The sequence below is a fragment of the Cydia splendana genome, chromosome 16 (assembly GCF_910591565.1).
Source record: "Cydia splendana chromosome 16, ilCydSple1.2, whole genome shotgun sequence".
NCBI lineage: Eukaryota > Metazoa > Arthropoda > Insecta > Lepidoptera > Tortricidae > Cydia > Cydia splendana.
The window spans coordinates 6440605-6462729 of NC_085975.1; the positions used below are offsets into that span (position 1 = coordinate 6440605).

The 22125-nt window shown below is 35.6% G+C and overlaps 2 protein-coding genes across 2 annotated transcripts in view; one reads left to right on the forward strand and one right to left on the reverse strand.

Moving 5' to 3' along the window:
• The window catches only part of LOC134798146 (ADAMTS-like protein 4), a 28216-nt gene extending 18491 nt beyond the window's left edge, over positions 1-9725 (reverse strand). Inside the window, exons 1-2 of the mRNA XM_063770486.1 lie at positions 9615-9725; positions 565-716 (exon numbers count right to left, since the gene is read on the reverse strand). Of these exons, the coding sequence (XP_063626556.1) occupies positions 565-603 (39 nt within the window). The 5' untranslated portion in view covers positions 604-716; positions 9615-9725. The remainder of the gene's footprint in view (positions 1-564; positions 717-9614) is intronic.
• The window catches only part of LOC134798156 (uncharacterized), a 199567-nt gene that overhangs the window by 22519 nt on the left and 154923 nt on the right, over positions 1-22125 (forward strand). The gene's annotated exons all lie outside the window — the stretch shown is intronic.

The window sequence follows — 22125 nt, forward strand, 5'->3', positions numbered from 1 at the left end:
ATTCGAGGGTTACCTAACTGCCAGAAACTCTAATTCAAATATTATGGTACTTACCTTAGTATTTTAAGCGAACTAAGATCATGGAATACTCGGTTCTCGGTAAATGTGGAAAATAGCTTCAAACCATAGAGCAGCGTTGTCAAGGAAGATAGTACTTGTACTTATGTTGGTACGTTGTACAAAAATATGGACATAATTTATTTAATATTATTTTTATTTCTACTTCTGTTTCAAAGGTTCACACATAGACTACACATTATTCCGTAGATAATTAAAATTAGGTATGGTTCTAAAAGTTAAAATACTGTACAAAAAATTGGAAACATGATTAATAATATGCGGCTTTCCCTACCCTTTTCTGGGTCCTTATGCTTCATGTGCATAAGGAACCTTCTCTGATAGAAAGCCAGATATGTATATGCTGTTAAGAATCAAAATGAGAGCATCAAATGAGGTTTAAGTGTCACTTAATGTCAGAGATTTATATTCAGGTTAATCAAGCATCTAAACTAAGATTAGATTTGTTACTTACATAAAATCTAAGTGTTTGCATAAAGTACTTACGAAAGTCAGTAGGGCGGCAAGAAGACAGGAAGTCATCATGTTGCTCTTCTTGTTTACTCGACACGACACGATTATCTTTAGATAGCACAAGTTTTTATCCAAGAACAGCTTTTCAGCACCGCACGATGACACGACGGAATCATTTTTTTAAACTAGGCAAAGGAAGATAGATTTCATCATATACATTTCAATTCGTTTTAATTGTTTACCAAAAAAACATAATAAGTAACACTTAATTGAAATACTTACTATCCCTAATATAATATTTCAATTAAAAGTGTTATGATGGTGGGCAAATAGTCCAGCGGTTTTAGTGCTTTCCATGAATTAGAAGAGATCTGAGTTCGATGCCTAGATAGACACACAAGGTTGTGTTCGTACTTTATTTGTATTAGAATAAACGACATCTGAATTATACTATAATTTATTTGTAGACACTATCTAAATGCCTATTTAGACATTAACGGATACATCAACAGAATAATTTCTCCTAATAACTCAGTGCCTGGATACTGATATACGGCACGCTTTACGACCGCTAGATTTGAAATCCCTATTAAATTTATTGCCTATCTATTACGGGCTAAGTCAAACAACACCGGTATATTGGCCTCTAACTATTTATGACAAACGGAGCACCCGTAAAATAAATGGAACAGAACAATTTGCATCGTAAACCAAATTAATATTGGCGAAGGTTAAACTCTAGTAGATTTCGAACGGGTTATGTTCAAATGGTGATTCGGTGGAGTGATTAGGATTACTTTATTGTTGGTAGTGGATCGTAAGTGATGCCAAGAGAAACGTACGCTTTGATCTGACCAGATGAATTGCACTTACGCACAGAACCCAAATCCCTGCTGATATCTTTACGATATTGCGGTACGTGACTTGACAAAATCTGCATTGCATTTACGCTGCATTCAAAGCTTGTTTTAGTTTACATAAAATATAGCGACATCATACGGCGTGTATAGCAGATTACTTGCCATATTATTGTTATTTATTGTCTGAATAAATTTATTTCAAATGAAATGTATTTTCAATTGTATGTTATCTGAACTGTATGTAACAGTCTATAACGCATGCAAAGTTACGTTACATTAGGTCAAGTTTCCAAGCGAAACACGATATTTTCCCCATATAGTACTAACACCCAGCGCAGACATTTGTGCGATGGCATGCAGAATATCTCACTAAATATTTCCGAGTGACCAAAAGCAGGCAGTGGCTGCGAGCCAAACGTCCACTCTCATTGTAGTAGACGTGTCTGCACTCTGCATCACTATATATGAATCGTTGCATTTATTTATTTTATTTTTAAATTTTAATCAAGCAATATGGCACATACCATATTAAGGTCAATCTTCAAATAGGCATTTTTTGCTGTCCCACGGCTTTAACTCGAAGTCCATAGGACTAAAAGGCTGGTTATGTATATATTATCATCCAATGTATTGTAAACTTTAAATATAATTTACAACTGTACCTTAAATATTATTTGTTTCTGACAAAATCACATTTGTTTTGGAACCAAAAACGGCGAAATTTGCCGCTTTTTTGCGTGTCCCAGTGGCGGCACACACTCAATGCAAAAATCATAACTTTGGATGTAGGCAACGTATTATGAATAACTTTATATTTTTATAAAGAACATTTTCTAGAGAAATTATTTAATAATTTCGATAATTTAATGCGTTATTTAATAAAACAAGGGAAGCCTTTTTATCGTTGTCCCGCGCGGCAATTGTTTTGTTATGACTTAAAGATACCCCCAAAAAATTTCTTTGTCTATTGAATAACGGTTAAGTTAAATTTACGACGCAATAGTGCGGTTAGTTGGGCGTCGATCAACATCGAATGTGGACGTGGAAGCAGTTTTATTTATATAAAAACATGCAAGAATCTCTTTCGATATATTTTGGTACAACTACAACGACATTTGTATGGACGCTTAATATGTTGGTATACGGTCGAAAAAAAATGTATATTTTACAATAATAGTTACAAATACAGTGTTAAAATATATCGTACAATAAATAAGTGAATCGGTTATATAGTGTAGGAAATTTTGCAAAAAATATTATTTGCAACATTTGTATGGCGACATTTGTACGGCTATTTTAACCATATAAATGTCGATTGTAGTATACAAATGTCGATATACTGCCATACAAATGTCGAAAACGTGCCATACAAATGTTGTCAGGATCATACAAATGCCACAAAAACAATAAATAGTGCCATAAAAATGTTGATACTGTCATACAATGTCGAAAGAATGCCATATACATGTCAAAAGCGCCTTACAATTGGCTAAATAATGCCATACAAATGTCGATATTTAAACGTCCATATCTAGCTAACTATAAAAAGCAGAGTGGTGCCTCGTACAGTATATTTTTTATTGTTAAAAACCCTTTTTAAAGCGATGATTATAAATCTGATTTTCCAAAAATAAAAAATTGCCATACAAATGTCGAAAAAACACCCCTTTCAAAAATTGACCCATTAACTTGTAGACTAACATACATATAAAATATTGTAGAAAGTTTAAACACTATTTTGCCGAAAAACGGCTGTGCGGCGGATAAATTGAATTGTCTGGTATTGTGTCGGATTCGGCAGTTTGCATTACCTACCTATACTGATGTAAATTCTACGGAGTGCACAATAAAGTACAGAGGTTACTGACTGAGATAAAGCAAGACGCCGATTGTGCATGCTGTAGAATGATAATCAAGACATGTTGTAGGTATTGAGGCTTTAACGCTAAGTGCCAGAAGTTAGTGTGGAATTACACTTTAAAAGCAAATTCTTCATATCTTGATTTTACTGACCAGCTCAATAAAAACTTAGTTAGAGTATACCTATCGTATAATTTGCTAATGCTCATTTTCACAATATTCGCAATAAAACTGTCATAACCAAACAAGATGGCCAAACAATAAAAATATAAACTACCCAAATTTTCGTCATCTCTTCTTTACCATAAAACAATTAAATTGTTACTTCAAAGTTGGTTTGAATATATAACACGGAACAGTTAATACCCAAGATGTTCCTACACCTCCCGCTATCATTTATCATTGTAATTTAGGGTCCCTTTTAACCTCGATTTGTTCGCGTGGCACTAGTAAATATGTCAATTATTGTTATTATGATATCCCGCCCGGGCTAGCCGCTGCTTTTACAGTTTGGAACCACATCGTATTTAAGATATATGGATAAGTGAACAACTTGGATTTATTACGTTCGTAGTACAACTCTTATACCTCTGTTATGTAGTTTTTATTTATTTATATGTTTGATTTTTAATGATATCTATAGATTATTTCTGCTTTACATTTAAATGGCCAACTTGTTTAGAATAGCGACGTATTTAAAATAAAAACACCTTACTCGTACTTTTAAGTTAAAAAATAGTCTAGTTTTTTCAAAGCCGTAACATTTATTTCTAAAGAAAAGGAAGTAAAAAGAAAAGTTCATTGGCATATTGAAATAGAGGCATTTTTATATGCCATTGAACTTTTGGTCTAGTTATAAATATTTCGGTAGATTTCTGGGCTAAAAATAATATAAATTCCATTAACACGAATAATTAATATATATAAATCGGTATTGGCCAACCGCCAAGCACTAATTATTTTCTAGTTTCGTTTTACACATGACATTAACGTCAAGAACAATGTATGTAAAGTGTAATGCATTTGTGTAAACTCTCGTTTTAATCTGTGTGTTTAATGGGACAATGCCACGCGCACCCGAAATATTGTGACATGCAACAAAGTCTAGGTCCGAAGCGATGAATGACCACTGACAGATCAAAGGTATGGTGAGTGTTAAATGGCGTTTGTTAAGCATTACCTAAATCATTTTTAGATTTCATCTTTGAACGTAAACGGTGTACAGTCAGCATCGTTGGATCAGACTACGCGTCAAAACTAACTACCGTTCTTTAACAGCTTAACAAAAATAAATATGAACGCGAACTGTACATGTTTGTCTCTAATTGGAAAAGCATTCCAGGTATGTCTTACGATTGGTAACTGGCCCCGAGCCGCTAATCCTTTGTCTATTGTTAAGTAAAACCCCACGTGCCTCCTCCACCTGTAAAAAAAGGGTCGTGTAATTCTCTACGGTTACTGAGTGCTGGTGAGTCGATCCAGTCTAAAATGTGTTATCTAGATGCGTAACAAATGCGCGTTATCGGAGAGCGCACCTTCACTGGTTTTTTGAGCGTTGGACTAGCCCGCGCTCAGGTGCCAATTTGAATAATTAAGACCCTTTTTGCAGGTAAGTAGTACGTCGGGTTTTACTTAACAATAGACAAAGGATTAGCAGTTCGGGGCCAGTTACAAATCAACAGACTGTAATCCAGGTTTGGCAGATACTTTTGGTGCATTGTTTCATCAGCTACTATTGGTGTTGACTGTACAACATCCACAAATTTTATATATTTTTATACATATTTACTAAAATATTATCTGGGGACACGGTAGTGCCCCGCCAAGTCGTGCAAAACAAAGGCACGGCCGTACCATCCTTTTCTCGAAGTCATTCAGGCCATTTTCAACCTCCTGTAATACAACTGAAGTGAAATACGAAGACATGATTTCTGTTGGGAGCATACCAAAGTAAACCATTAAACTTCTAAAAACGATCCTAATCGTACAAACCAAAGCAAACGTGGGCAATTGTTCCAACTAAAGAGCACGAATCACCTAAAGTGAAGACATCACTCAATACAAATCGAACACAAACGCTATCGCTCCATCTAGCCGCGCACGCGTCGCTCAGCTGTCAGCTACCCGGCGTATTGTTTGTCTGTCTGATCTACTAACCGATCAAAAAGACGCAACTACAACTATACTCCAGCGATATATGTCGTTGTTGCTTGACAAGGGTCATATCACTGCTTATGGTAAACATTGATTCTGAGATGAAATGTCGTAATTGAGATCGGCGCTGGCTATTAGGCTAATGAGCCTGTCAATTTGGATTAATGACTATCTGTTTTGCTGGCAGGATCTATATCTATACTTATGCGGTGAAGAGTTTGCTTTCAGAATTACTTTACACAAGTGATATTATGGTTTCAATTTTGTTAAAACATAATCAATTCTAGAAACGTGATGGTTTAAAAAATACAATCTTAAAACAGAAGAAACGCTACAACTTGGCTTATTATTTTGGTAACCTACATTCAGATGTCTCTGTTATGAAAGGAATACAGACATTAATTATAAAAAACCTTCGCAGTCGACAGTTAAGATGAGAGCAATGATAAATTCACACCGAACATATTACTTCATTCCGCAATCAAAAATAAAAGCTATCTTATACCCAAGGAAAACTACATTTTTATGCTAATACTTGGAGTAGGTATAATACATATCCAATATCCTAATGTAGTAAAATGTTTTGACCTGTTGTAACAATATTAGTTTTGCCACCTACGGAGATTTGATAAAAACAAAGAATTATAATAAATGAATAGAAAATGTTGAATGTTGTGATCCAACGGAAACTGTAACAGAATACCTTTAAGTACCTAAGCATGATGATAATGACAAAGGAATTGAAAAAATAAAGATACAGAAAACAAATGAACGAAGGCGGCAAATGACGTAACAAATAAAACAACATTTAAGAGATCTTTAGGATATTGCGTGCGACTACGCCATAGTCAGTTAAAACTTCTTTGCAAAAATTAAGAATGTCACAATGTCTAAATTGATGATTGGAAGGAAGAATTACATACTAGACAGGAACTGGATACTATATGTTAGTTGGCTGCTTGTATACATAAGTAGAAAGGTATGGAAACGCTAACCCAAACTGTGCTCAAAAGCATGAATGGCAGAGCCACTTTGAATGACTTTGTTTTGTATAAAATGTACTAAATTTCATTGCTTTTTAGCATATAACAGTAATGTGGCATGGTCGTTTGCAAATAGTTTATGAGTTCTCTGTAAAATGCTCTTCAACTTGGGAGTTCCGAACATAAAACAATTAGCGTTAGTTCCCAGGTTTATAGTTACATGCTTTGACTGAACGCTAGTTTGTAAAATTACTGCAAAACTAGCGTTGACTGGTTCAAGCACGTCTCAAGATGCTTTACAAATATTTTTGCATGTACCTGTAAATTGATATTTGAAGAAAAGTATTATTATTGTTTTTGACTTTCATATTGCTGCTGCATTTGTAAGCCGTACAAAATATACTTCTTATGAAAAATGGATCACTAAAGCAAGCCGATTGAAAAAAGGATCATATTTAGACAATTGTTTTCTTCAGTCGACTGACTAACTGAACTACCTAAGTTTAATACTTAGGTGAAATATTAGCACTAATTACACAATAGTGCAAATTAAATAACTACACATAGCGGATTAGAGCAAGCAATAAACAGATGGCAACTACTACCGTAGCGAATTTCGAACAATTGAATGATGATTAATAGCTGTCTGTTGAAATTAAGATGCCTCTGTTAGTAGGTACCTATGGTAAATTAGGGTTGTACAATAACATTTACACTTCGTGCACTCTGCAGACAAAACAATATTAATAATGTCAATAATGTGTAATTACGTTAGCATGGCAAATAGATTTTAGATCAGTTTATAAATTGATTTCATTTTCCTATTAAACTACAATTTTAAAAATCTAATTTGGTGTCCTATTCATTGTAGTTCAATTACTTTTTTAATCAAAACCAAATCGAAAATGACTATCCCCAGGAAGCGACTGCGGCCAGTGACTTTACTTTTTTCCCGTTTTTACTATTATTGATGTCTCTTATATCGTAATAAACTAAAAGGAGTACAATCCTCGAGTGCAGCTTTTGTATATTTTTGACAGTCATTTATCTATTACTTTGCCACACCCCTAACAACACTTTAACAGTTGTTATTGAGATCTTCTAGCCACAATTTGTTGATGACTACATATTTGCGAAGCTTTTACAGTGTTCCGTTAATAGATCTTAACGAAAAATTAGCAGAAGCGAGTCATCAGACGCGGTAGACGCCTTGTCATCCTTGATTAGTGGTTATCCGCCGAATCATTGAACCGATGTACTCGTTCATATTGTATCTGTACAATTGTACGTATGTTTACGATCGTGCCATATAATAAAAAAGACTAGGTACGTGTATTCAAAATGATATAATGCGTACAGTCACCTGCAATAATATGTTACACCACGGAGGCCGCAAAAATATCTGACACGATATTATTTGTAGAGCCATAACAGCGTGTCACATATTTTTGCGGCGCTCGAAGAGTAACATATTATTGCAGGTGACTGTACATCACTTGCACAGACCAAATTTGGTAGGTATATAAAAACAGAGATATTTTTTCGTCTATTTATAAGAGCTACATTATTGACGTTTTTGAAATTAGCTGTAAGTTATGTTATAATATAATTTCGACACGGCATTATTACATCATTATAGGTATTATATATATTGACATAATGCCAAATGTCATCATATCATAGGGCAATATAAAACGTGTTTAGAAAAATAATTTAATAATTGATCACGTTTGTGCATCCTATTTATAATTTCGATTAGGGTCATTTTTTTCTAAAAAAAGAGTAAAGTAAATGAATCTTGTAAGCACATGTCATAATTGTTGTTGATATAATCCAAACGCGTCACAGTAGATGAAGCCAGAACTATTCCAAGCCGCTGACTAACTCCATATTTACTGCCGTGACTTTAAACGCATTTCAATAGTTCGCCTAGATAATACGTTGCGATAGTAGTGTCCTGATGGCAAAGAGATTGTTCGAAACTGGGAGGAGGATATTCAACCTCTCGGTCTCTAATCTTAACTGGAACATTTTTTGTTTGTTAGGTAAGTAGAGAAAAGAATACATCATAAATAACATTGACTGTATATATCCAAAATTAATTTGCATAATATGAACAGATAGTTCTGGTCACATAAGGTTACACGTTTAAGAATAAGAAAAATCACATAACTCAAAAAGAATGACCCTAGGCTGGTTTATTCCTAGGCCAAAGAATAGGCATCGCTATTTAGCGTAGGAATGTAGCCAGCCTTAATGGCACCCTTCCACAGAGGACAGACCTGAGAGACTGACGTAGGGTAATATGGGTGCTGGGTATAGGTAAGTTTTTTTTTTTTAGTTTATAGTTAATTGTAATGTGGATAATAGAAATAAAACCAATCTTTCAACCAACATAAGAAGAATTACTAGTAACGCACAGCTAAATCTTGGTTTTTTTATAACTTTGAACGGCCATGCACAGGAATCTCATGCCTGGAGAATTCCCTAGAGTGTATTACGGACGAAAAGCATGTACTTATTCCAAGTCATCCTTAGAAAAATACTATGAACCTAAGTGCCGTGGAATGCTATCATCAGATATTTGGTTTTGATGGTGGTGTGGGGGATCGTTTCGGATTTAGTGCCTATGCTAGATTAATCGAGTTACGCTAAGAAGGTTTTTATAAGTCAGTTTTGATCGTCAACCGACAAACAGGAGATTAGTGAGTTTGAATAACGAACGAAGATTTAATGAGTGAGTTATGGATCAGACTTACTGCGGCGGTGCAAAAGGCTATGCTTGTAATCCATTATAGATCCAAGAAAATACGCGACTTCAATTTACATACATGGTGTTGTAAGAAATATGCACAAGTATTAAACGTAATGGCTCTCATCATTAACCTTACGGTTAGCTTAGCTGTTTATTTTTTGTTTGCGTATAAGTTTAATGTTACTTGTAGTAAGGTTCAATATAGAAAGATTCTTGTTGAATTAACGTATGATTGTCATGTTAAAGTTACATCGTTTAGCACCTCACAGTATTAATTGTTGGGGATAAGAGACTTTTAACGGTACTTAAAAAGTTTTGGGTGTTCGATGCTTGTACACAACTTTGTATGCTTAGATTGTAATGTATTTATAAGTACATTTTTTATGTGTATTTCAGTTATTATTTATATTACTCGCACTTTTTAACAAATATATTTTATTAGGGGTAACCGGGCACTTTAAAAACGAAAACCTTAAAAACAGTTGCTTATAAAAGTAGAGTTCGATATTCGAATTTGTTTTTTTTTTCGGACCGAAGCTAATGCGCTGGCTGTCGCGCGCCGCGTTGTGCACTACTGGTGAGACGCGCACGCGCCGGACCCATTGATATGTGGAAAACCGAGTGGGAATGTACCGGGAGGACTAGTTACTTGGGAGGAGGTACAGGCAATGGGTGAAAATTGTACCACCTTTTTTATCACCACGGGTAGAAAATAGGTATATACTTATTAAATTTTATCATCCAGATACGATTATGCACGTAACATACATATTTCACAGCAGAAATTCAGGAAGCTATAATTTTTTTCTTGTCAATTCAGGTACGAATTTAAATGTTTTTGTTTAACTATGATACTATGATATATTTTGGAAATCTTTTACATACATTCTAACTCTTGAGAGTGTATTTTTAATAGGATTTATTTATAATTATAAATATTTATACGATTATTGAAATAGGTCCGGTAAAAATTATGCTTCTCATCATATAGAGTTACACCAAGAAAAGTCTGCAGCGATTTTAATAGCCCATGCAGTGCAAGTGTTATTTTAAACATCAAACTTCTATGAAATTATGACGTATAAATAACACTTTCATTGCGTGGGCTATTGAAATCGCTGCAGATTGTTCTTGGTCTAACTCTACCTACCTAAATAGTTTCTGACGGACTGAAACAGAACATGGAAAAGCAAGCGATACCTAAATCACTTTAACATTATGCACCTAGTGCATCCCATACATCACTAATGCATCCAACATCATAGAGTAGCAGATTTAGTTTCGTAAAGCTCGAGAATCGAATAAATCACTCAATCAATCGACGTCACTCGATCGATTGAATCAACATTCGAAATTTAAACCCAGTACATATGGTAAAGATGAAGGAAAAACTAATTTGGAGTGAAGCTTTAGACGAATTTATTTTTAATCTTGTGAAAATATTCCGTGCCGTAAGTAAATTGATGGCAATGATCAACAAAAATGTGATCTGCTTTTTTATTGGACTTACAACATGTTACTTGAGCACTGTGGCATGAAGTAGTTAATTTTAGTTCTAATACCTGGAGAATAAAATTCAAAACTGCATAACGTCACAGCACCAGTCATGGGACACTTAAGAGGAAATTTTGAGTATTTGTGATATTTCCCTGACACATGTAAGAGTTCTACCGCTTAGCGTGTTAAAAGATGAATGTCCTATCCGCCTTTCATGTTTCAGGCGTGTTGTATCAAAGATACTGCAATTAGTTTCCACATACTTAACAAATTAAAACTATGTTTTTTTCTCCAGTCATGGACACTAAAGCTCCAGTAATGGCGCCCCGGTAATGGACGTCGATCCAGTAATGGGCCCCCTATAATGGACATTGCTCTATCAGTATAAAACATTGAAATATGGAATAAGTTATCGCAAAAAAATAAATGTTTGGTATAAGCTTTTATCGCTGAATGTATTTTTCTTTCCACAGCTAACTAATACTCCTCGAGACAATTCTAACAAACCCAAACACAATTAGTTTGCGTTAATCACAGAATTCCCATGGGCACCTCCTGTCTCCATCATCAGATCAGATCCATGTTATCGTAATATTGCATTATCATCCGATTAGCAAAAGTATGCAAAATTTCAAATCAATCGGAAGAAATCTGAAAGTGGCTCAAATTCAGCTTCCAAGATTTGACCCACACTAACAAACATACAAACTAACAGGGCAAGTAAAATAAAAGTTTGTAAAAACGATATCAATTTATCCGAAGTCCGAGCATACCTCCTGACATATTTCGTAACTACATTTTACTTCTGTATTGTTTAAACATGAAATTATGGCATGGCAAGCATCATTATGTAAATTGTCCCATCATAGGAGGTATGCAGTTTTACAGCTCCTATAATGGGATTGGGCCAAATACCACATTTTGTTTTACATCTGTGGAGTCACAACTTAGTGTGTTGTATACCTTAATTTATCTCATGGTAAATGCAATTAACAAAACACATTCTAGTTTTCATCAAGTATTAATTAATTAACATTTAATAAATTAACTCACCTCCTTTAGCGAAGTTGTTAAGAATTCTTATTGGTATTTTTTTCAGTGACGACAACTTTTGGGTAGACGCCAATTTCTTAAAAAATAACCGGATTTAATAAAAATTCAAAATGAAACAGCTCTAGGGCTCGTATTTATGATAAAATATAGCCAGTGCTTATAAACTACTTTTAGATACTTATTTTAGAGGATTTGTGGTTTTTTGTCCCATTACGGGTACCACGTCCATTATAGGGTATACTACATTACGTTTTTGACTTGTCAACAGTAGTGCACAACTGCACATCATTGTTTAATATTTCAGCGTCAGTTTCTGATACACACTACATATACGAAGACAAAACAGCATTGTCTGTAGAACTCGCTATGGCAGGAAGTTATTGATATACTTATGATATATTTAGGTCTGTTACTACAAAATTTGGTATTTCATAACGACATCTACATAGGTTCCTTACATTTTAAGGATAAAAATACATAATATACACATCTGTCAATTATGTTTTCGATGATCGCCCGATTACACTTAAAACGCATTAATAAATTCAGAAGCATATTATTTTAATAGCATTTATAGCATCGCAGTGTTTATTTCATTTTAGAAGAACTACTAACGTTACAACGCTTGTGGTCTTGAAGAAATTCAAATCACAATCAATAAAATAATGTGTGAAAATTGCAAATAGTGTTAACAGATAAATATAATATGTGTACGGGTTGTATTTTATGGCCGATTCAGATGTAGCATTTCATCACATACGAATGAACGTACGTCACAATACCGCGGCAGAATCTGTCAAATTATTCAAAATGACAACATTTACAACAGGTACTAAAATGACCAGTTAGATGTGTCCCATTACGATAACAGCTATTGGAAAACCGTTTGAATTTGAAATTTATAGCAAAAGAATACGGTATACAATAGTGAGCTTTTCAATTGATGTTACTGCTGTAATGGTTGATGGGGCAGATATGATTTAATGTCTATAGTCTTATTTTAGTACATGCAGAAACGTCATTCAGTGGCATTTCACGTTCATTTATTAAGTAATAACTTACGCCTAAATCATAATCATATCTACACATTTCATTTTCTATGCAGCGTCATAAAATAATCACTTTAGTGTTATTCAAAATTCTTGTGACAAAATGGTAATTTCTGGACACATTTTGCATCAAAGTAGGTAGTCATTATTTACTGTTTACATTAAATTATACATTCTTGATTTAGCGAATAAATATTGGCATTAGGACTGAGCATGTTTGAGGTGGTTTCTGAGAATCTCTTGGATAATCTTTTTAAACTTGTAGGTAGGTCTGTAGGTTTATATACAACGTGTCCCAAAATTCAATTATAAGCTGGCACCAGAAGATGGACCTGCTCATGACTACTCAAGGAAAAAATAAAAAAAATATATTAATCTCAATTTATTATGGAATTACAGAAACATGAAAATCGACACCCCTAATGGTATTTTTAACGGCCATGTCTACAATTTTTCAAATATTTCTGTTTTTTTTTTGTATCAGTAACCTAAGTAGCACTGCTATCCACCACAACCCTTAAAATACCAGAATACCATTAGGGGTGCCGATTTTCATTTTTTTTTGTAATTTTATAACAAATTGAGATATATATTTTTTATTTCTTTTCCTCAAGTAGTCACGTCAGGTCCATCTTCTGGTGCCAGCTTATCGTTGAATTTTGGGACACGTTGTATTATGTATAACCAAAATATATACGCCGATGATAGCTCTGCTAGCGAACACAAGCTTCATTGCTAATTATATTTATAGCGGTCAATCCCAAAATAATAGATCGCATTTTATTCAGTATATTTAGCTATCAATCCTAAAAGTAAACTTATTTCGGTAACTTTCAAGATCATATGAATTAGGACACTCTAAAGAGTCTAAAGACATACACAAGTGCATTGTATCTAAAAGTGTGACGCTATATAGCATCGTTTCGGGATTCGTGCGATTGTTAGGTTTTTTATACCACATCGGCGGCAAACAAGCACACGGTCCGCCTGATGGTAAGCGGTTATCGTAACCTAAGGACGACTGCAACTCCAGGGGTCTTAAGGTACGTATGCGCGTTGCCGATTCTTTCAAAATCTGTGCAGTCCTTTTTTGAAGAAGAATACTGTAGCTCCTCGAGAAAACCTCGGCAGGGAGCTCATTCCACAGCCGCAGCGTCCGCGGGAGGGAATTCCTTTTAAACCGCACAGAGTTCGAGCTATTTAGGTTAGTCTATTAAAAAGACAGATAAAGGACTCGTTCATTTAGAGTCTTCTGAACACTAATAGTTCCATGGACAAGCGCTAGTAGTTGTCACACAGAGAGAACGAGTAACTACATAACATAGTACACATGACAATAGGTACCAACATTGTCACCATGCGAATACATAATTTACCTTTAGCCATAAAATCGAATATTCATCGTCATTGGCACACATACAATGGCAATAAAAGATTTATGTATCGCTTTGATACAGATGAGGTAGGTTTGGGAGGTGTAAATGAAAAACTACGTAACATAGGTAGATACCTAACTAAATACCTAATGTCTTTACGTTTTCTAATAACAATGGTAACTCATGATTTTTTTTCGCCGAAAAACACCCAGTCAAAATAAATCGAATGAATTTGGAAATCCAAGGAATATATTTTTATTGTTATAAATTTATTTTCAGAGAAAAATATACAGAATTAAATACAGGTACTTTATTATAGGTTTGTAAAGGCAATACATTTTATGTGATGTGATGATAGCGCACTTCTACGTAACATATTGACGTGAAAATATCCTTTTCCTTTCACATAAAAGTAATATTTATTTCTTCTTAACATAAAAGATAAATCCGTTCCTTCGAAAGCTTGGAAAATCTCATACATTTTCATGTACTCAAACGAGTTGTTCACATAGATCAGTTGTGTTTAGTGTGAGGCGCCGGCGCAAGATCGCGATTAGAGGCACGAGCCTATTCTGTCAGGCAGTCGGCACTACAAACAGGTACGGGTACTTCATCGCGATAGGCTCAAAATTGTCGCTACAGGCAAAATACAGGGAAAGTCAAGTCTCAATTTGAAGTTTAGCGTTTTAATATGTGTAAGAATTAGTGTCCGACCGAAGGTTCGGTTTCGGTTTCGGCCAGTTTCGGCCAAAAAATCATGTTTCGGCTGTAGTTTCGGTTACGGCCAAAAAACGCCCCAACCTTTCGGCCGGACCGAAACTTACGAAATGGTACTTCGGACAAAGACCAAAAGTTGGGGAATAAGTAGGACAACAATATTAATACCTACATATACTGATTCATTTATAGGTACAGAAATTAATTGGTTTATTATAAAACACAATTCCACTAATGAGGGCGTCACTGGACGGTCGACGCAGCCTTAAGAGGCTGTCAATACCTATAACGCGCACACTGTCTAAATTGTATTGGAGTGAATGAGATAGCACTGTCGTACGTTGCCGTTGGCCGAGTATCAGCTCGGCCCGAGTCGACCGATGTCTTTTTCGCTCTTATTCATGCACTCACTTATTCAGTCATTTTCCTATCTATAGTTTGTCAAAAGACTGTCTTATTTCAATCATAAACAGAGAAAATCATACTATCTTTGTCTTAGACTAGTACTAGCACCCAAAAGAAAAGGATGAGTATAGTTTTCCTGGTTCTTACTGACTGACAAATTGGTTTGACCAGCTATAATACCTCTAATGGCAAATTTTAAGCGAGGCTAAAGGCTACTCTCAACTAGTGCCGCAAAGTTGATTTTCTCAATAGTTAATATTTTGCGAGGCTGAACAGCTGAATATTTATTAAAACGAAGAAAAAACCCTTAAAAGCGTCCCCAGTACAGTTTTTCATACGAATGCTCGACCTTAGCCTCACTTTTTACCTCAATTTACCATTGGTTTGTGTTCCACATGTCCTGTACTTCAGCTTAGCCTTTGGCCTCGCTGCGCCATGCTCGGCCTGCGGTGTCGCTTTTTAATAAAATGGACATTGGTTGGAGTCTGTGCTCAACTACTTATCCTGAAGCCTGAAGCACGGCTTTGACTTCGCATGAAAGTTCGCCTAACTGGGGCACTTCGGACGATGATGCGATATTGTTAACAAAAAATTTCGCGCTCGCTGCGCTCGCGTTTTTGATTGGTTTTTTGGTTGACCCTGTATCTACATATTAGCTTGACTGGTGAATGAATAGAGTTAGACCAAGAAAATTCTGCAATGATTTTGATAGCATACGCAGTGCTACTAGTGCAAATGTTATTTATACTTACGTCATAATTTCATAGAAGATTTGACGTTTAAAATAACACTTGCACTGCGTGTGTTATCAAAATCGTTGCAGAATTATCTTGGTCTAGCTCTAGTAATTTTCTTAAAAAACTGCTTAAGTAACATAAATTTCAAGGACATTGGGTGTTGACAGCCCCATAATATGTGTGTAAAAGCGGTTTTATGTAATTTTTTCAACGATTTTAACAAGTCTACAAAAGTTTCGGTTTCGGTTTCGGCCGAAACTAGAGCCAAAGCCGAACATTCGGTTTCGGTTTCGGTTTCGGCAAAAAAACATGTTTCGGTCGGACACTAGTAAGAATTTGCTGAATTTTAAAAATAAATACCTATGCAACTTTAGGAACAATTCAAATTAATTTATTAAATATTAATGTTTTTATATAGTCGCACTAATAAATATAAATTAAAAAATGAAATTGTTGTCATAATACTAAAGAAAATGTGACCAAACAGGCTTAAATAGTCACTATTTCTTTAGTATATAACGTCTATATCAGTTCCTTTACAAATAAAATAAATATATGCGTTACTATTTTACTTAAATTTTATTATACATATATAAACTACCTTAAACTGTTAAAGGTTTTTAATTTTTAGAGTTCAGTACCTCACTCATATTTCCGTCGGTCTCATCTAATTTACTCCGAATCTACTTCCTTCTTTAGACAAAATGTTACTACTGAGTTTATGATAGTTATATTACGATTTAGTTTACCTTACCAAGCCTATGAACATCAAACTATTACCTACCGTAAACTTGGGGTGAGTTGGGTGAAATTTGACTTTCAAACCTCGATAAAATTTTATTTTTACATGTGAAAACTGAATGGTGTATATAATAAGTGGTTCGGACGTTTGTATTTTAGTTTGTATTTTATTTTGGGTAGTTCCATTTCATAACTTTGACGATAAAGAGGAAAACCACCTCACCCGCAGTGCCTCGTATTTGGGGTGAGAGGGTTTTTCATACAAAGGTGATTTTGGAAGATTGTTGGATCGATATTTTTTTTATTATGCGTATTACTATAGCCCCATTTTAAATTGGAATACATTATTTTTGTAGCAGTAGCCTTAAAAACACACCTCACCCCCCTCTCAAACCTTCTCTCCCCATTCATAACCCAACCATAACCCATAACCCATAGCTCCCCGCGAAACCTACTCACCCCGTTTTACGGTACTTAAAATCAATTGCAATTGACAAAATTCGGTCAATCAATTTTAAGCCTTTCTACAAGAAACTATGCATTAAAGTGACATCACGGATTCAGCGATAACAATCGCTATTTTGATTGACCAATTAGCAAGTCCCGTGCTACTAATGGGATGCAAATGGCGTGAAGATATCCAGAATACCCCCGCCAACATGGAACCAGACATACATTTCCCATTTTAGGAGAAAGATTCTCACCCGTGAGGTGAATATTACGTTTTCTAGAAAATTCCTCGGGTGTTTTACTATGTAGCAAAGATTTGTAGATTGTATTTAGATGTGTAAAGTCGTAGACAGATTTTAGCTTCGAATTTACGGTTAGGCTATGTAGACGATATTTTAATGCATTCCACAAATATTTGCTACGTAGGTTTTCATACGCAAGAAATACATATTTCGTTGAAAACTATTCAATCTTTAAGTACTTTTAATTCATAATTTAATTTAATATCTTGTTCAATGAACAATCATTTTTATGAACATTATATTCTCGCCATTGGAATTAAATAAATATCGGATTTAGACTAAATATACGTTCTTTTTGGAAGCTATTTCAATTTCTTTGGCCATGTCTAAGGTAAACGTCCCAGTGCTCGACATACTAATGGCCAACCGGGCAATAGATGACATTAGCACAGAAGATTTCTTACAAATACAACGTTTAAATACCTACCATTATCATTCCAGCAAAGTGCTCCAGCCATGTCACTAACTATTCTAATCAGTACTGTTTATTTTACGATCTTTTTACTGCCTCCAAAGTGTTTATTTCGCAATAATAGCGTTATTACTTCTCTTACAAGTACTCTCGACCTCACTAAATGCATGTTATGTTGTATACGGCATACGGGTCTACTTGGTTATTAAATTGTCAACAGATGTTGAAGTCGTAAATATCAAGTCGCAACAAAATTTACCAACCCAGTAGGCTGTTTATTTAAGTTTTTCCAAAAGTTAACTGAAAAAACCTTAAAACTTAAAATTATAGTTAATGCGGGCCACACTCCGCATTGTCAACGAACTAATTATATTAAACTAGTTTTTGCACGCGACTTACTTCCTATAAAAGTTGTATATAACTGTCAGCCCCATTTTCATCTTCTACCTAAGGGTTTAATTTCAAAATAATTTCTCAATAGAACTCTACATTTGGATCATACATACAGCAATACATCATCTGTGAAAATTTCAACTGTCTATCACGGTTCATGAGATACAACCTGTTAACAGACAGACAGACAGACCGTCAGACAGACGGACAGACGGACAGTGGAGTCTTAGTAATAGGGTCCCGTTTTTACCCTCTGGGTACGGAACCCAAAAAACCAGTTTATGATCTAGCCACGTTGGTTTTACATGCTATTGTTGATTTTATTGCGATTTGATGACGACTGTTGACACGCTCCAGAACTTCTCAGTATTTGCCACAGACCAACCCCTATAGACCGAGCTTATAGGACGACTCGCGGTCACCGCCCGTATGGTGTATAGGTCAAATATAAGATTGTTCGCGCGCCGCTCCGATCAGTTGCGCCCAAGGTTACGACCTGTTAGCAGTGTGCACGAGTCTAAGAAAATAAATCGTAAACTATTGAATTCATTGGGAAATCATGGGATATTGCAGCGTAAAATGGTGTGGCAAGTCATCTAAGACATCTACATACGAAACAGATGGAAAAACATCCCACAGGAAAGTCAAATTCATTATTTCATTGAATAACGTTTCTTGTCCGCGGGGTTCATTTTATACTGGTCAGAAGCAGAGGCGAAGTATGTCCGTCCCTTTTCGTCAACTTGAAAATGCAATGCGCTATCCCTTTCCCTTTCGACTAGTGATGTGACGATGATGGTTTTTCAGTTGCGGAAACTTCGTGCTTCGTCATACCGTATTGTACCATTTTAGACATAATATATAGGTAACATGTTGTGTGAGTTTTTTTAGAATCCTCTAGGCCAGCGGAGCAGTTAGGCCGCATGTCACGAGGTGGACCTGATGATGAACTTCAAAGAAGTACCTACGAGGGAACTCGGTGTTGGTTTGTGATAGACATATGTTGTATGGGTTATTTAGAATCCTCTAGGTGAGCAGTTAGGCCTCATGTCACGAGATGGACCTGATGATGAACTCCAAAGAAGTGCGAGGGAACTCGGTGTTGGTTTGTGATAGACATAGGTTGTATGGGTTTTTTAGAATCCTCTAGGTAAGGAGTTAGGTCTCATGTCACGAGATGAACCTGATGATGAACTTCAAAGAAGTGCGAGGGAACTCGGTGTTGGTTTGTGATAGACATATGTTGTATGGGTTTTTAGAATCCTCTAGGTGAGCAGTTAGGTATCATGTCACGAGATGGACCTGATGATGAACTTCAAAGAAGTGCGAGGGAACTCGGTGTTGGTTTGTGATAGACATATGTTGTATGGGTTTTTAGAATCCTCTAGGTGAGCAGTTAGGTATCATGTCACGAGATGGACCTGATGATGAACTTCAAAGAAGTTCGAGGGAACTCGGTGTTGGTCTGTGATAGACATATGTTGTATGGGTTTTTTAGAATCCTCTAGGTGAGCAGTTAGGTCTCATGTCACGAGATGGACCTGATGATGAACTTCAAAGAAGTGCGAGGGAACTCGGTGTTGGTTTGTGATAGACATATGTTGTATGGGTTTTTTAGAATCCTCTAGGTGAGCAGTTAGGTCTCATGTCACGAGATGGACCTGATGATGAACTTCAAAGAAAGTTCGAGGGAACTCGGTGTTGGTTTGTGATAGACATATGTTGTATGGTTTTTTTAGAATCCTCTAGGTGAGCACTTGAGCAGTTAGGTCTCATGTCACGAGATGGACCTGATGATGAACTTCGAAGAAGTGCGAGAGAACTCGGAGTTGATTTGTAATAGGCATATATTATTGGTCCATTTGAATATGTTTTCAATACAACCTTCAATGACCTTAATAAAACGGACAAAAGAAAATAATTGTATGAGATTTTGGCGACACTTTATTCTCGTATCGAAAGAGATTGCGATTCTGAGTGGAAATAATATAAAAATTCTAAACTTTTAAATTCATGTTCTGGGTACTTTAAACAGAAATGCCCTAACATGTTAAGTAAAAATTTCAGGTACATTGTTAAATTACTTAATGAAATATTAAATTAATCAATATAATTATTAAGTAAGTTTACTCTAAGTATACTACTTGTAACAATTTTACCACAATAAATTTCGATATCACTGGTAGCAGTACCCACTACCTGTAATGAACATGTCCCATCCCTACGCTTGCACGTGTCAGCGCGCCATGTTTGAAACGACCAATCGCAATGCCGTGAGCGCCCCTCCCGCACCTCACAGTTTGGTGATTTGCGTCTCGAACAAAATGGCCAATATTAGGTTTCTAGAGGCGGTGTTCTGTGGTATTTGCTAAATGACTATGACAATGGTCAAATAGATTCTACGAAAATGCTTCACGTTAAGAAAATATTTGTTTAAGAAATTAGTGTCTAATTGTCTATTGATATTACCCCTTAGGATTACTCACCAACCGCGAACTTTGAAACTTCAAACAAGTTTATCTTTTTTTTCGTCAATTAGGGATTTGTAATAATTTTAAAACTTTTCACTGTACATAAATTGGTGCTCTTTTTCTATTGTATTTTTAAGAAGCCCAGCATCTGCTTCGCTTCCTAATGTAAATCTGGCTTGGTAATCGACCTTTCAATCCACAGTTCTTTCACAGTGAAAACGTTAACCCATACCCTTACTTTATCACCTATCATATCAGCCGGATGTCTGATGAACAAATTGGACATAGGCTTCCCTAAGAATATCCACAACACACAACAACAATCGTGCACTGTCCCCCATCTAACGGTTCCCTGCGACCTCAACTTGGTCACTATGCAACCAAAAACATTTATAACAAAAGCTAACCTTACATGCATGAATTACACGAAACAAATGCTAAGAGCCGACCATTACAATAGCTTATTGGTCGTATAAAAGTCATATAAGGCTTGCGCGGGCACGAGCGGCGCCAGCGCGCATTTACCTACCACTTAGTGACTGCAATGCGTGTTAATAGTATTTTATTGGCACCCTTTTATAGATTATCGTGACTGTGATTTTGTTGTGAATAAAATACACATCTTACCGTTATAAATGCTGTAAGGTCAGTAGGTAGAGAAAGCTAGTTTTGCGCGTGCTGAAGTAGTTTGGTCTGGTTTTATTTTATTTTTGTATAGTAAATACTCAACCTTTTTTATTTGTGTATTTTTACTGCATTCTAGCAAAGCTATTGGAAGATAATTCTAGATCAAGCACTGTTTTCGCAATAAAAATCTTATACATATAAACTTTGGTTAGCAAGACAAATATTTTTTCAGTTCTTATAACCTATTTTTTTTTTAAATACATCAATGTCGTAAACATAAACCCAGTGTTCCTTAAATTGATACCGACAATAACACACGTAAAAAGTGATTGCTAAGGAATTTGATTACTTTGAGAGAAATATAAAAGAATTTTTTACTTTGAGGGAAGTATTTTTACGCATTTTATTTGTGGCCTACTAAACATAGGTTGCAACATAGAACGATGTGTGGGGCAGTTCCACTGTTGTCCTAAACCACTTTTTTGACAACTATGAACCACGAGAAACATGAAGTATCGCGCCAAATGTGTCAAATGACATCTGACGACAATGGGGAACAAAGCGGGACACATTACAAACGCTTACAGAACATGCGCGAATCAAAAGCTTAGGTAAAGACCAGTATAAAACCTACTCACGGTGGTCCTACTTGCAGTAGTTGCAAGAGTGGGAGACAGCTGGAAGTCACGTTAGATTGGTCCACAGAGAGATTCATTCGCTTGCGCGCACGCAAGTTACGGGAATACAAGGAT